The sequence below is a fragment of the Rhea americana genome, unplaced genomic scaffold (genome assembly GCF_003343005.1).
Source record: "Rhea americana isolate MKP2758 unplaced genomic scaffold, rheAme1 scaffold_27, whole genome shotgun sequence".
Taxonomy (NCBI): Eukaryota; Metazoa; Chordata; class Aves; order Rheiformes; family Rheidae; genus Rhea; species Rhea americana.
The window spans coordinates 3,596,309-3,609,579 of NW_028186390.1; the positions used below are offsets into that span (position 1 = coordinate 3,596,309).

Consider the following 13,271-nt stretch of genomic DNA (forward strand, 5'->3'; position numbering starts at 1 on the left):
CTACTTTTAAAAATGTAATACCATAGAGCTTTTTCATTTCTTCCATTAAAAAACACAAAGCCTATTGCAGTTCTGATCAAACAAGTTGCCAAATGTAACTTGGGAGACAAAATACTTTTAAAAATTTAGAACGTTAAACTTACTGGTGCATTTTAAAGTGTACCGTTAAATTTTAACTAGAATGAAAATTGTGTTTAAACAAACACTTTAAGACTCTGGCTAAGACATTAAATATCAAAATTTGCCCTTTCAAAATGAAGTGAACACTTGAAGCTCAAAACTGCTACTGCAGTGGTAATGTAAAGATCTAGTTCTGATTAAACAAGTTTTCTTCATGTTAATTGCAAAATAAGTTAGTAAGTTAATGAATTTAAATATCAGAGGAAAAAAAACAGAATAATAATAGCACAATAAAAAGAATGAATGATCTTTCATAGCATATTTCCAAAAACTATTGCCAGTAAGGAAAGAGTTGCAGGCCCCAGCTGAAGTTTTGCACACAAAGGTGTCCTTGGTGAACTGGCACTTAGACCCTCAGAAAGCCACACTGTGACAAAGGTGGTAACATCTGGCCAAATATTCTTTCTAAGAGACTTTGATGCAGTTACATGCAACAGCATCTTTCCATGGGAATAATCAACTATTTTGTACAACATGGGCCATTATGCAGTATATCAGGTTTTGCCTTTGGCTGCATGGGGATAAGGATTTCACTTACTGTTCGCAAGTCACGCAGTCAGCTGGTAGATTCTGAGGGCCCAGGGATCTGCCAGAGGTAGCTCGTGCAGCATCTCTCCCCTAGATCCCGACCTAGCTGCAGATCTATGTAGGCATTCACCTTTGTGCACATTAAAAAAAAAACAAAACAAAAAAGCACACCTTGTATTAGCAGCTTCCTCTTCTTCATCCCCAATAAATATATAATGTGATTTAAAAGGAAATAAAAAAGCTTGGGCTACAGCCATGTTTCTTCCTCTGAAGTCCTACCACATTTCAAAGCATAAGCAAAACAGACTAGTAGTTAAAATACTTTCAACTATTCTGTGAAGTGATCTTTTCCTTGCAGAACTGTTATGAAGCGCAACTAGCTAATATCTGGAAAGGATTTTGAAACCCTTGAATAAGATTATCAAAATAAAAGTGCTATAAACATATACATTTATTAAGTGACATAAGAGTCCTTGACTGGGTTTTGTCCCTTGACTTCTAGGCATACTGTGAGCAAACTGGTAATTAATACAATGCTATATCAGCATTCCTGTTGCACATGTATTACCTGATTATGTTTCTAGTTTTATATAAAATATAAATAAAATACAAATATTTTCTAACATTTATAAATTTATAGAAAATATCATACTTTCTATCATTTTTTTGAAAAATTTAATAGAATTTCTTTGCTTTGACTCTTACCTATTATAGATATTTGAAATTTGGTATTTTATTCTAGTTTATTTTTTCATTTATTTAAAGTCTTTGGAACTGATCCTGATATATCACAGCCTTTCTCTCTTCTCCCCCCCTCCCCCCCTTCCCAGTGTGACTTAAAGGTACATTTGACATTTCAGTCACATCTCCTGTTGTTAATATAAGTCAAGAATAGAAGCCAAAAGGCAACTGAAGGAGTAATGCACCAAACTGGACTGAGAGAATTGTGTCAAGAATAATTAAAAGATGGCAATTCTGAGAGATTAATAACAATCATACATAAATCAGTACTGTGGAAGTAATAGGACTGTTAAGCCATCAGCTCACTTACATTCTGATTCAAGTAATCAGTATGTTTTTCGTTTTCAAGTAATTTTGCATGAATAGAAACAATTCCGTCTGCTTTATTACACCTGCCTGCCCCTAAACCTTTTCTAGTACTATGGCCTTTTGGAAATTGTTTTCTTACACAAAGGCTGGAAAACTGGTCCATATTATCAGAATATACCTGGGCTTCCCTGTTTTAATGTAGACTGTAGTAATGAAAATAATAGGATCTATTTGCTTAGTAGAACAAATGGGATGTTAACAATAATGTTTGCTAACACTCCCCATTTTCAAGTATACAGATTACTTTTACTGAGTTGTTCTGCAACAATGTTTACTTTCAGAAGTGGCTTTATGTCCAGTTCATGTATCTGGCTAGAAAGCTATTCGCATACAGAACATTTTATCAGCACAACTCAAATTGCTTGTTCAGATCCCAGAGTTATTAATGTGATCCATCTCATCATTGTTTTCTAACTTGATTTGCTGGTACAGAATATCCATTGTAAATTGCCATTTTATGTTGAAGCCTTGGAGACTAGTTACTTTGGGGAGCTGGGCGTTCTTTGCACAAAGAAAAGAGCTCTAATGAGCTACTGTTGTTTATTTTTCTATAATATAATTGATTGTGTTCAGTAAATAATGTAGCATCTGTTGTTATACTGTGTGGGGAAATGTCAGAACAGAAAGACAGTAAGCAGGTGGTTGAGAATGGAGAGAGAGAAAATTAAAATGGAATCTATTTAAAATATAATCTCATAGTAGATGAGCAAAAATGAACTAAAGTTCTACATATAAATATTTATACTGAGATATAATTTGCTCAGAGGTTCGTGTGTAAAAAGTAGACTATTTAAAGGGCCTCATAATCTTGCTTCTGCCCATTCCTTGCTCTTTAATGTAATCATCTTCCATCAGTTTCTGTTACTAAATGACCTTGGGGAGATTTGCAATGGCACAAATAGCAACTGTGTATCTTGAAATTTCCTGGAAAATGTAGGTAAATTAGTGCCTGACTGCCTCTTCATTTTGGAAAATCATCTTTTCAGTGTATTCAGGTGAAGAATTGTTATCATGCTTCTGACTGCAGCTACTGAGATGCTCACTGACTGCAGAAAGTAAGGTGGTGTAGTAACAAGACTGCTTTTCTAAGTATGATCTAATTGTTTTAAAATACTGCATGTTCTCAGGGCCATCAGATATATCTGTCCATGAGCACTGACAACACTCAACTGTCCTTGAAAATTATGCTGAAGTAGTTCAGCAATCTAACATTGGGCATTATTTTCTAAAAAATTCTGATCAATGTATTAGTGTTACAGGAGTTCCTGGAGGCAGAAAACAGGGAATACAGACTTGGTTCCCGCCCTTAAATTTTAACGTAAGCAATATAGACAAAGTTAGCAGCAAGACAAGCATATACATTTTTGATCCATAGTTATTTCCTAGCCTCTGTGGCCTAGTCATTTAAATATTGGCTGCTCTCAGGCAAGTTGTTGCAGAAAAAGTGCACACCTGTGCTTAGAATCTTCTTCTTTCAAATAACAATAATTCATGTCTTGAAACCTTAAAGCTCCCATTTCTATCTTTCTGGTTTCCTTCTTCTACTATTCCTACTTTTATACATATCTCACGTACCTTCATGGTACTTTTAATTATGAAATGTCTTACTAGCAGTGTTTTGAGTTTACTTATAGTAAAACTCTTGAATTTATTTGTTTTTATTCCGAACTGTTGTTAAGAGTCTTTTTGTTGCAAATGGTTAATTACTCTTTGTAAGAGGAAGACAATTTGATAATAAGTGCATTTGAAGAAATACTTTTCCTGGCTTTAATTTATACCTTTTAAGGAAGTAATTGGCCACCTCACAATTATTCTCTCATTCAAATTTTTCTAAGGCTTTCTGCCAAATGATTAAATTACTTATCTCCATTGTGCATTAACTGTAGACCTAATAATATGTGTTATACAGAAGGATTTATTTTAATTAGTTGTCTGGTGGGCTGCTATTAAGGAATGAATAAAAATGATTTTGTCGTTGAGATATACAGCGCAGCTCTTTCTCTGGAGCACTATGACACATCTTGGAAGTTCTAGAAAAAATAAACACAAAAGCCCTCTATCCTTTTCTTCTGTTCCAGTGTTGTTAACATTGAAAGCTAAATGGTTATTTTTCCTTCCTCAGGCTATCAGACTCTCCCTTGAGCAATCTCTGCCTCCGGAACCAAAGGAGGAGAGCACTGAGTCAGTCAGCAAGCTGCGCATACGGACACCCAGTGGAGAATTCTTGGAGCGACGTTTCCTGGCCAGCAGCAAGCTGCAGGTTGTCTTTGATTTTGTAGCTTCCAAGGGATATCCTTGGGAGGAGTACAAGCTGCTGGGTACCTTTCCTAGGAGAGATGTGAGTAAAAGTACCTTTCATAAATAAATACTGCTTCTTCTTAGTTGTATATCTTTAGATGACCAGAATGTTTGAGCATGGAAGATAAAGCTGGGCTGGAATGTGTTAGAATGCTGTTGAGCTCTGCAGCTGTAAATGAGGCACTAACCTGTAGTCATGTGTCGCATACAAAAGGCTGTTGCAAAGTCTGTTTCCGGTGACATTTAAAAGGATTCTCAGTTTCCAACAAGTTTTGGATCACATTCAGTGAAGACTGTCCATATCTGCTGTCACTGAGCCAACGTTGTTCAGTTCCTGTTTTGAAGGAAACAGAATCCGTATTAGTGGGCTGTTTAGGTCTGCTAGGGATTAGCATTTCTGATCTTTCTGGTTTTGCCTTTTGATGCAATTTTACAAGCAGGAAGGCACAGTGTCAAACAGTAAATGGTTAGGAGCTAACTAGTACATTCTAATGAATTATTCATCCATCTGTCACATCATACTAGTAAATAATCATTTATACCTCCTACCTAAATATTCTACGATACCTCTTGTGACTGATTTTCAAAATCAATCCTGCTCGCTGCTTACAGAAGCAAACTCAATTCCATTGGTTTCTCAACAGATATTTATGTGCTGTTACTAGGTTTCTTTGAAGATATGTCTGTGTGCTGTCTCCTTGATTGCAATCTAACTTTTATTTCTTGCATAGTCAATGTTAATGCAAAGGTAAAAGTCAGTGGGTCCAATTGTAACAGCAATTAAGTGGGGCCTGCATAAAATGTGAAGGTAACAGGCGCTACAGAGCTAGCAGTACAAACTGAGCTAACCAGTGATGGGTGAGGTTCAGCATTTTGGCCATATTGCTTTCAGGACTACAAATCTCTGCATCACCTGGGATTTTGTTAATCTCCAGGTGATTGGTTAAGCCAACACTGTCCATTTTTCATCAGCGGAACTCAGTAAGTGGCTTCCTTTTCCATTTTCTTTCTCATCATTGCCTCTGGAGGAAGTTCACTAGGAATAAGACTCCGATTAGTGTGTTTATAGTACTGTTTTGTAACACCTATTGCTTTAACATTTATTTGTTAGTTATCTTACATGACAAGTACTCCAAAAGGGGAGGAAAATAATGTCCTTAACAAGCATACAACCTAGCAGATGTGATTTTTTAAGATTTTTGGCACGACTATGTGAAAGAGGAGTGTAGTGCTACTAACTTCTCCACCTTGTCTTATATTGAGAATCCTCATCAGCAAGAGTGTAAAGAGCATTTAAAGAATCTCATTAATTGGTAATTAACTGTACTCCGTATGCACCTAATACCATTTTCAGTGGAGCAGAAAAGTCATCTCTGTTTCCAGTGTTCCTGATCTTCCAGTTTACTTGAAACAGAAGAAAAACAATCTTTTGCAGTCTATACCACGTTTTTGTGTATTTTAAATACTCAGAAAGTCATGTCATACCTCCCTATCTAGACTCTATCTATGCTTTACCACAGATGTAATGTAAAAAACCTATACATATATTACTGTAATTCTTTTTTTGCACTTCAAAACTTTGCTATTTAGAACAGCTGTTTGTCTGCATAATCACATCGTTGTCATTATTATTAATTCTAGTCATCTGTAAACTCAAATTGATCAGATGCTTTGAGTAAGAACAAAAGAAAGACGGAAAGGAAAACAGACCACTAAACTTGAATAAGATGGAATTTTCAGTACATTTGTGAAACTGCAGGGGAAAAAATCTTGAGGCAAAGAAAGAATTTTACAGAAGGATATGAAACTGTTGGTCTGTCACATCAGAGGCAATCTTTCTTCTGTGATACGGACCCAATAATGACATGTCTGAGGAGTCACATAAATGATTCATGCTGATTGATCCAGTGGCCATGTATGAATCTAGTTGCCAGTGTGACCACCAGAGCTAAAATAGACAGAAGTAACCCTCCAGGACATACTAACTGGTGAAAACTATAAATACTATCTGTCATGTTCCATAGCTATGGAAAGCTGGAAGTGTGCAACTCTATAGAGAGATATTATTATTATTATCAGTAGTAGTAGTAAGTATTGATGATGAGTTGGAAGTATGGTAAAAATACATATTCATTATTTTAACTCTCATAGGAATACAGCACTGCAAATTATCAAGTCTCCTGCTATCCAGTTTGTATCATAAACACTCACTGAAACCTGTGAAACAAGAGTGGAGCCCTTGGAATGCTTGTGCTCCAAATAACGATAGCACTTTAAAATGTCCTTTTGTACTTAAAAATATGAAACCTGTGAAACAAGAATGGAGCCCTTGGAATGCTTGTGCTCCAAATAACAATAGCACTTTAAAATGTCCTTTTGTACTTAAAAATATACTTAGCATTTTTGAAAAATATGTTTTCAAAGGATCAAGATTACTTTGCAGAAGTGTTTGTTGCAGTAAGATGAAAGCATGTCTTCAAGTAATCATTTTATTTTCCATCCTAATCTGTATTACAATAACATACATAGTCCTAAAAGTGTTTGACTTATCAAAATGAGGGGCTTAGATTTAATCAAATCAGCATTTTGCTTGTGGTAAACTTATCAAAAGCTTTTTAAGTGCTTTTCACAACATGCTTTTCAAAGACATCTGTCCTGATGCCCCGATACAATGTTTTTGAAGTATTTTTACTTCTTTGGTAAATAAAAATTCATTAGTTCTTAGTTCTATGTTCCAATTGCTTACACAGATATCCTTAGCTAACTTAAAGTTGGTATCATAACCCTACTGTAAATACAAACTTCTACACATGAGTAAATACACAGATTAACCTTTTCTAGACACTACTTGTAGTTTTTAAAGCAGCAATGACATTCCAAAGCATTTAAGCACATGCAGTGACTTGTTATTGGGTCTTTGTCACTGACTGTGGTGTTCTTTTTACTAGCACTGAAATTAGATATTAACCACTTTCTTTCTCAGTACCGCAACTAAAGCAGAACTACATACCATACTGACAAGGGTATTTCACACTAGTGAACCTGTATCAGTAGGTAACTTGTAACTCTTAACTTTGAAAACATGTTTGACAAGCACATCTTTCTCATTAAAAAGCTATATATAAAGTTCTCTGCATTTTCTTAAATGTACCTGCAAAAGCTTTACAGAAATAAATATATATGATATTTAAATGTATGTATGGGCTTTAGAACTATAGTTCCTTTTCTTCCAAGAATCACTCTAGTCTTCAAAATGTGTTTTAATCTTAACCAGAAAAGCTTACCCTAAGTATATTAGCATGCTCATTTCCTCACTCTTTCTTCTATGATTCCCTTTCTCTTAAAAGCCTTCACAAACACTAACTTCAGTAGACCTGTCAGTCTGCCAGCAGGAAAATCTGCCTTCTCCCAGCATCCTGCAGACCTCCTGAATGATGAAATTCCTTGCTTCCCCAGTGGAGATCTGCAGAAGTCTTCCTAAAACTCTTTAACATCTTGTAGACTGGGCATTTGAACACATTTTGGGAAGAAATTGAAGTATACCATACCCAGCTGAAACTACAGGAGGAGCACGCAGAACAAATTTACCCAGCTTGAGATTCGGCTCATGCTACTGGGATTAACGGTGTACTTGTGAGAGTGTTATGGTATCTGTGAGAAAGTGAGGTCCTGGCGTGCCCTCACAAGTACATCTCATTTGCAAGACATTATTTCCAACATACAAAGCGCTGAGAGAGCTTAGTATTTTCTGGACCCATTAATATCTTCCAAACAAATCAAATTTACAAGCTATAATTTCTTTCATTTATTTATCCTTAAAAGCAAGATACATATTTGAGAGTATGTCTTTTACAGACACTATACTAGAGACTTAAGCTCTTTATTTACTGTATCTGGAAGCCTTAGTAAGCCAAGACTTCTACAGTATTTCACATTTTATTTTTCTGAGCCACAGCTTAGGATCAGGTGGCAGTTAAGTCACTTAAGGTTATTTAAATGCATCTAAAATGTTGCTTAATAATTCAGAACCAGTTTGCTCTGTTTAGAGTATTAAGATTTTTTAAACCCTTTTAATTAACCAATTCCAACAGCAGTTTAAATAAACAGAAACAAAAATCTGTCTCCCTCGAAAGGGTAGAAAATAAATTTAACTCAAATTGCATGTCAATTTAAATTAGGTGCGATCAGGATTTCAGCAGATGTAAGGCCAGATCATTCTTAATATTACATGGGACTACAGAGTAAGATAACCCTCTGAAACCAAATGGGATCATTCATTCCTGTGCTCTGGCAGGAGTAATCCTCTTTGCTCACAGTGCTGAAAACAATACCGCAGAATAATAAACTTAGAGCTGCAATGCTCAGCACATAGTCATCTGAAGAGGTAACTATATCCTCCTAAAGATAATGGTATGGTCACAATCCCTACATTACTATGCCAGGTAGTTTGGCAAGTTTGTATAATTCAGGCAATTCTAGAAACCCTTCTTTGTAAGAGTTATTTTGCCTCTCCACCAAGTGCAAACTAATTGCTTCAGATAATCTAGTTTTAAACTCATTAGATAGTGTTTAAACTCATTAAATAGTACATGAAAGAGAGAGATGTCTAGGAGCGTCTCTAGCTTTTAGCATCCTTTTCCCTAATTATCATGTTAATGGAAAAACAGGAAAAAATATGTTACAATGAGAAGGGATTCATGTAATATCATGGTTATACCCAGCAGCACTTCTAGTAATGAGTCATTTAAATAAATCTGGAAGGTAGTTTTCCAAGTTAGGTCAAGGAAATAAAGAATACCTGTCCAATGACAAAGTAGGATTTCAGCAGAATACAGTATTTTTCTGGTATTTTCAGAAACTTTGAGCATTTTTTTTTAAGTTGAGAAAATTTGACACGCGATCATGTAATCTTTACAGAAATTTTAATTACACATACTTTTATTTCCTACTACATAAAATAGTACTGTTTTTTTTTAATCCACATGATTTAGAATTATTCAGGGCAACACATCTGATGGTGGTACATCTTCATCATCTGTGAGGTAGTCTGTGAAAGGTCACAGCCATCTACAAAAGTAGAAGTCTCTTGTCAGTTGAAACTGTCATTAAGTCAATACTACCTGCCCTTGTCTTTCCTCTCTTTCAGGTTATGTTATTTTATTTATTGAAGCATTTATGTTTGTTTAAGACACTGAGAAGTTGTCTTAGCAAACTGGCCATAACAGACTAACACATTCCCATGCCTCCTTTAAGAGTATGATTTCAATTTTCTTCCTGTTGGCTTGTTACTGTAGAACAACTGGATTGATTAATCTTGAATTCTGTAGGACTGGACCACGTAGAGCTGTAACCAGAACACTGAAGCATTTGCAATCCTTAGGTTTTATTCCTTTTAACAGTTTTGTTGCTCAGAGAGAACAGTATCACGCTCTTTCAGTAAGAACCTGTAAAGGTAGTCTGTGATATTCCTGTCCCACTGAAGTCAATGGCAGAACTTTTAGGACATTTTGAGAATTATTTGCTTCTTGAAATGTAATGTCCATTTTTGTGGAAATATAATTTCCATACAGGTAGTCAAAAATTCTGTAAATATTACAGAAAAATCTACCAGACCCCTCAGTCCTGGTGTCTTGGCATAAATCACTACAAAATCTGAAGAGAGAGATGAAAACCCTTCATGTATCAAGTCAATGAAGGGAGATGGAAGGAATTTTTTGCTCACCTCATAGAAGTAAGCTTATTTTTACATGTAATAGAATTTCATTTTACAGGTTAGTATAATGTTCTGATCAAATATTATGACAACTCTATTTGAATACAAAGAAAGTTTAAACCATTTCAGGAAACAGATGAGTTATTTTATTTAAGATTCACTGAAGTAAGCATTCACCAGAACGCTGAATGCTCAGAGCACTATGTGATATCTCAGCTGAGTTATCTTCTTTAGTTAACCGCAGTGACTAATGCCTGCCACATGATTAATATATTCCACCCATGCACATCTCTGACAAAAAAAAAATGTCCTTTTCCTCATCATTGCCCCATTTTATAAACATTTATTTCAGGGATGGCACATCAGGAATATGCCTGTTACTACAGCTCTTCATTACTGCATATGGTATTATCCAACATAAGCTGGCCATAGGATATTTCATACTTTTGTTCCCCAGAAGTCATGCTTAATGTCTATTTTGTCCATTTTTTCACCCTATAAGAAGAAAACATAATGATAAAATACCAGTAAAAAGTCTTTGTAATAATATGATACCAAGAATGCCGTGTCTGGTTACCAGAAAATGTAATGATCTCCTGCTGTTTTGGTAATTGCAGAAGTAAGTACATCAGACTAAATGACTAAAGCAGTTTTAGGCATGCTTTTTATTCTGTTTACCTGTCCACCAATCACTGTGTTATACTGTAGATATCATTATGGTATCTGAACATTTTAATCCTTTGAACTTGTGACAAAAATCCTTTTGGATGTTTTTTATGCAGTTATAATGAAGTGCACATAAATCCAATCACAGATCATTCTCCTGCGAGTGACTGTTTCAAATCCATTCCTCTTTGGGATAGACATATACATGCAAACTTGTTCTTGCAGTACCTTTGGGGCACTGTATAATATGTTCTCAAATTTCCAGAAGATGTAGCTGTGTTGCCTCCTTCCAGCTCCCGTTCAATATCCATGTAAAAGCTATAGTATTTCCAGGGAAATGATCTTTCTTCTTTTTAGCTAGCACATTTTTGAATAATTAAATAAAGGAATAATTGTTAATTCAGAAGTACTTTGATATAAGCGTACTGGCAGTAATACCCAGAAGTAACAGACTTTTTTGCTCCTCAATACAGCAGAAAGGGCAGCTGACATACAAATGCTCTGATCTGCTGCTATTTAAATCTTTTCTGAACTCATGAAGAAAACTGAAAGTAAGTATTTGGAAAGAGCAGGTGATGGAGCTCCTCTGCCTGCATGTCTGTTGTCAGAAAAAGCCCAAAGCCACCTGAAGGGTGGCATGCCGTAAGATTCTTCTTTTGCCAAAAAAATGGCACAAACGACACTAAATAAATTACTGATCAAAGATTTCAGCTCAAGAACGAGAAGTGAAGGAAAACAGAAAAGCTGAAGAGAGCTTTACAAAAGCTTCCTCTTCTCCTCAAAAGGATGCCTTACTTCAACAACAACAACAACAACAACAACAACAACAACAACAACAACAACAACAACAACAACAACAACAACAACAACAACAAAGACCAGCTACTTTAGAGTCTATTAAGAGAAGCATAGAGTATCGGTGGAGTTATAGTGGCCTGAAAAGGCAAGTCTGATAACTAAACAAAATTTCTGATCTCAGAGGCTAAAAAGAAGCACTTTCGCAAGTGCAGGTTCTAAAAGCAACACCTGCAAGTGGAGTTGCTGTAGACAGCATTTCCTAACATCTTTTATTGGAAGACAGGAGAACTGTATTTTTTTCATTTATATCTGCTATACTATTGAGCATTGAGCATCAACCATAGAAAAAACCATGGGATTTGTGTAAAAATGTGATTTTTTTTAAAGACAGTTAACATCTAGGATTTTATTCATTTTCAGAACTAGAATAATCAGCGTTTGCCATTTTTGTAAGCATTTCTTCCACAAACATAAGGGTTTTTCCCAATTAGAAATTGAGATTTTTATGTAGAATCATGAATCGATAATGTTGGATTTTAAAAAAGCATCAAATTGTCCAGGCCTATCTACAGAAATAGATACAGTAGGTTTGGACTTCTCCTTAAATATAAAACATTTATATAATGACTGCCATGTCATTATGCTTAGTATTTTACAAAACAGAGAATACAGTTGCTGTATTTTCTTAATTTACTACCTACAAAGACAAGAAATAATACAAGTCACATTTATAATGCCTTGACTGATTAGAATCTATGCTGCAAATTCTTAGCTGATATAAATTATAGCAAGTCATTGAGAGCTTACACTACATGAAGGCTGATGCTGATATCTTGATAACTGTATGACTTCTGTAGGAAAGACTGGAGAACATGTTCTGAGTAAAGGAATACCACAGTCTTCTGTTATGTGAATGAAATGTGCTGCATCTGAAAGATTGTTTTGAGCGAATACCTTGAATTCAAAAAAATAAATAAAATCAAGAATTCTTACATCTGGCTTAAAAGCTCTGTATTGAGAATGAGACTAGAAGTCTTGCTATGACATATTTTTCCTTATTGTGATGGTTTTCTTCAATTCAGATGTAAATTATCTCCGAGTTTATTCAACTAAAACAGATCTAATTGTATTTCTACAAAGTTCTATAAAGTAAATTTCTATAAAGTAAACCTACTTTTGTTTGTTACGACAGTTGAACATATTATCCAGATGACTCATATATATTTCAATATGTAGAGTGGATTCACTGTATTTGTGTGTCATTTTGAAAATAGAGTTTTTTAAACAGATCTGGTCCTTTACCAGGTGTGCTTTTAAGTAATTGCCATTGCATTTATACTTCAGGGGGATTAGGAAAGAGAGTAAAAGAACCTTTTGTCCGTTAGATTCATTAAATGTATTCATGCGTGTGTAAGTGGTATAGAGGCTGTGCTACTCAAGAATCAGATCCTTGTCCTAGGGTGTAGAGAAAGGTGAAGGGTGTGATATTTACTGCTTGTATAAGTGTCATAATAATTGTGTATTTGATTCTTTATTTTTAAATGACCTTCCTGGGCATTAAGCCATTTTTTGTCTTTATCTTTTCCCTGCAGAGGGAGGATAAGGAGTCACACCTTTGAAATAGTAAAAGTACAGCTGTTCAGTATGTGAATGTGTAATAGAACAGACAGGTCATCAAGTGTGAGGATAGAAATAATATAAAAATTGTTTAAGAAAGAAAAAGATTTTGCTACAAAATTGAATTAAAATGTCATTTTAACTGGTATTAATTTTCATCTTAATTGGTCGTTAAGAGTTTACCCCAATTACTCAGAATGAAGTGCAAGTAGCTACTACATTCTTGTCCGAGAAATGCAAAAGTTAACACTACTATCCTTTGTTCAGCCTTAAGTAATTCAAACAACAAAGTGCTACAAAAGTACTTTAAACCAACTGGCTAGTTGAATTAATTACCATAGAATTAATTTAAACAATACCT

The 13,271-nt window shown here is 35.0% G+C and overlaps 1 protein-coding gene across 1 annotated transcript in view; it reads left to right on the top strand.

Moving 5' to 3' along the window:
- The window catches only part of FAF1 (Fas associated factor 1), a 173,630-nt gene that overhangs the window by 153,720 nt on the left and 6,639 nt on the right, over positions 1–13,271 (top strand). Inside the window, exon 18 of the mRNA XM_085308055.1 lies at positions 3,941–4,156. Coding sequence (XP_085164181.1) covers positions 3,941–4,156 — 216 coding nt within the window. The remainder of the gene's footprint in view (positions 1–3,940; positions 4,157–13,271) is intronic.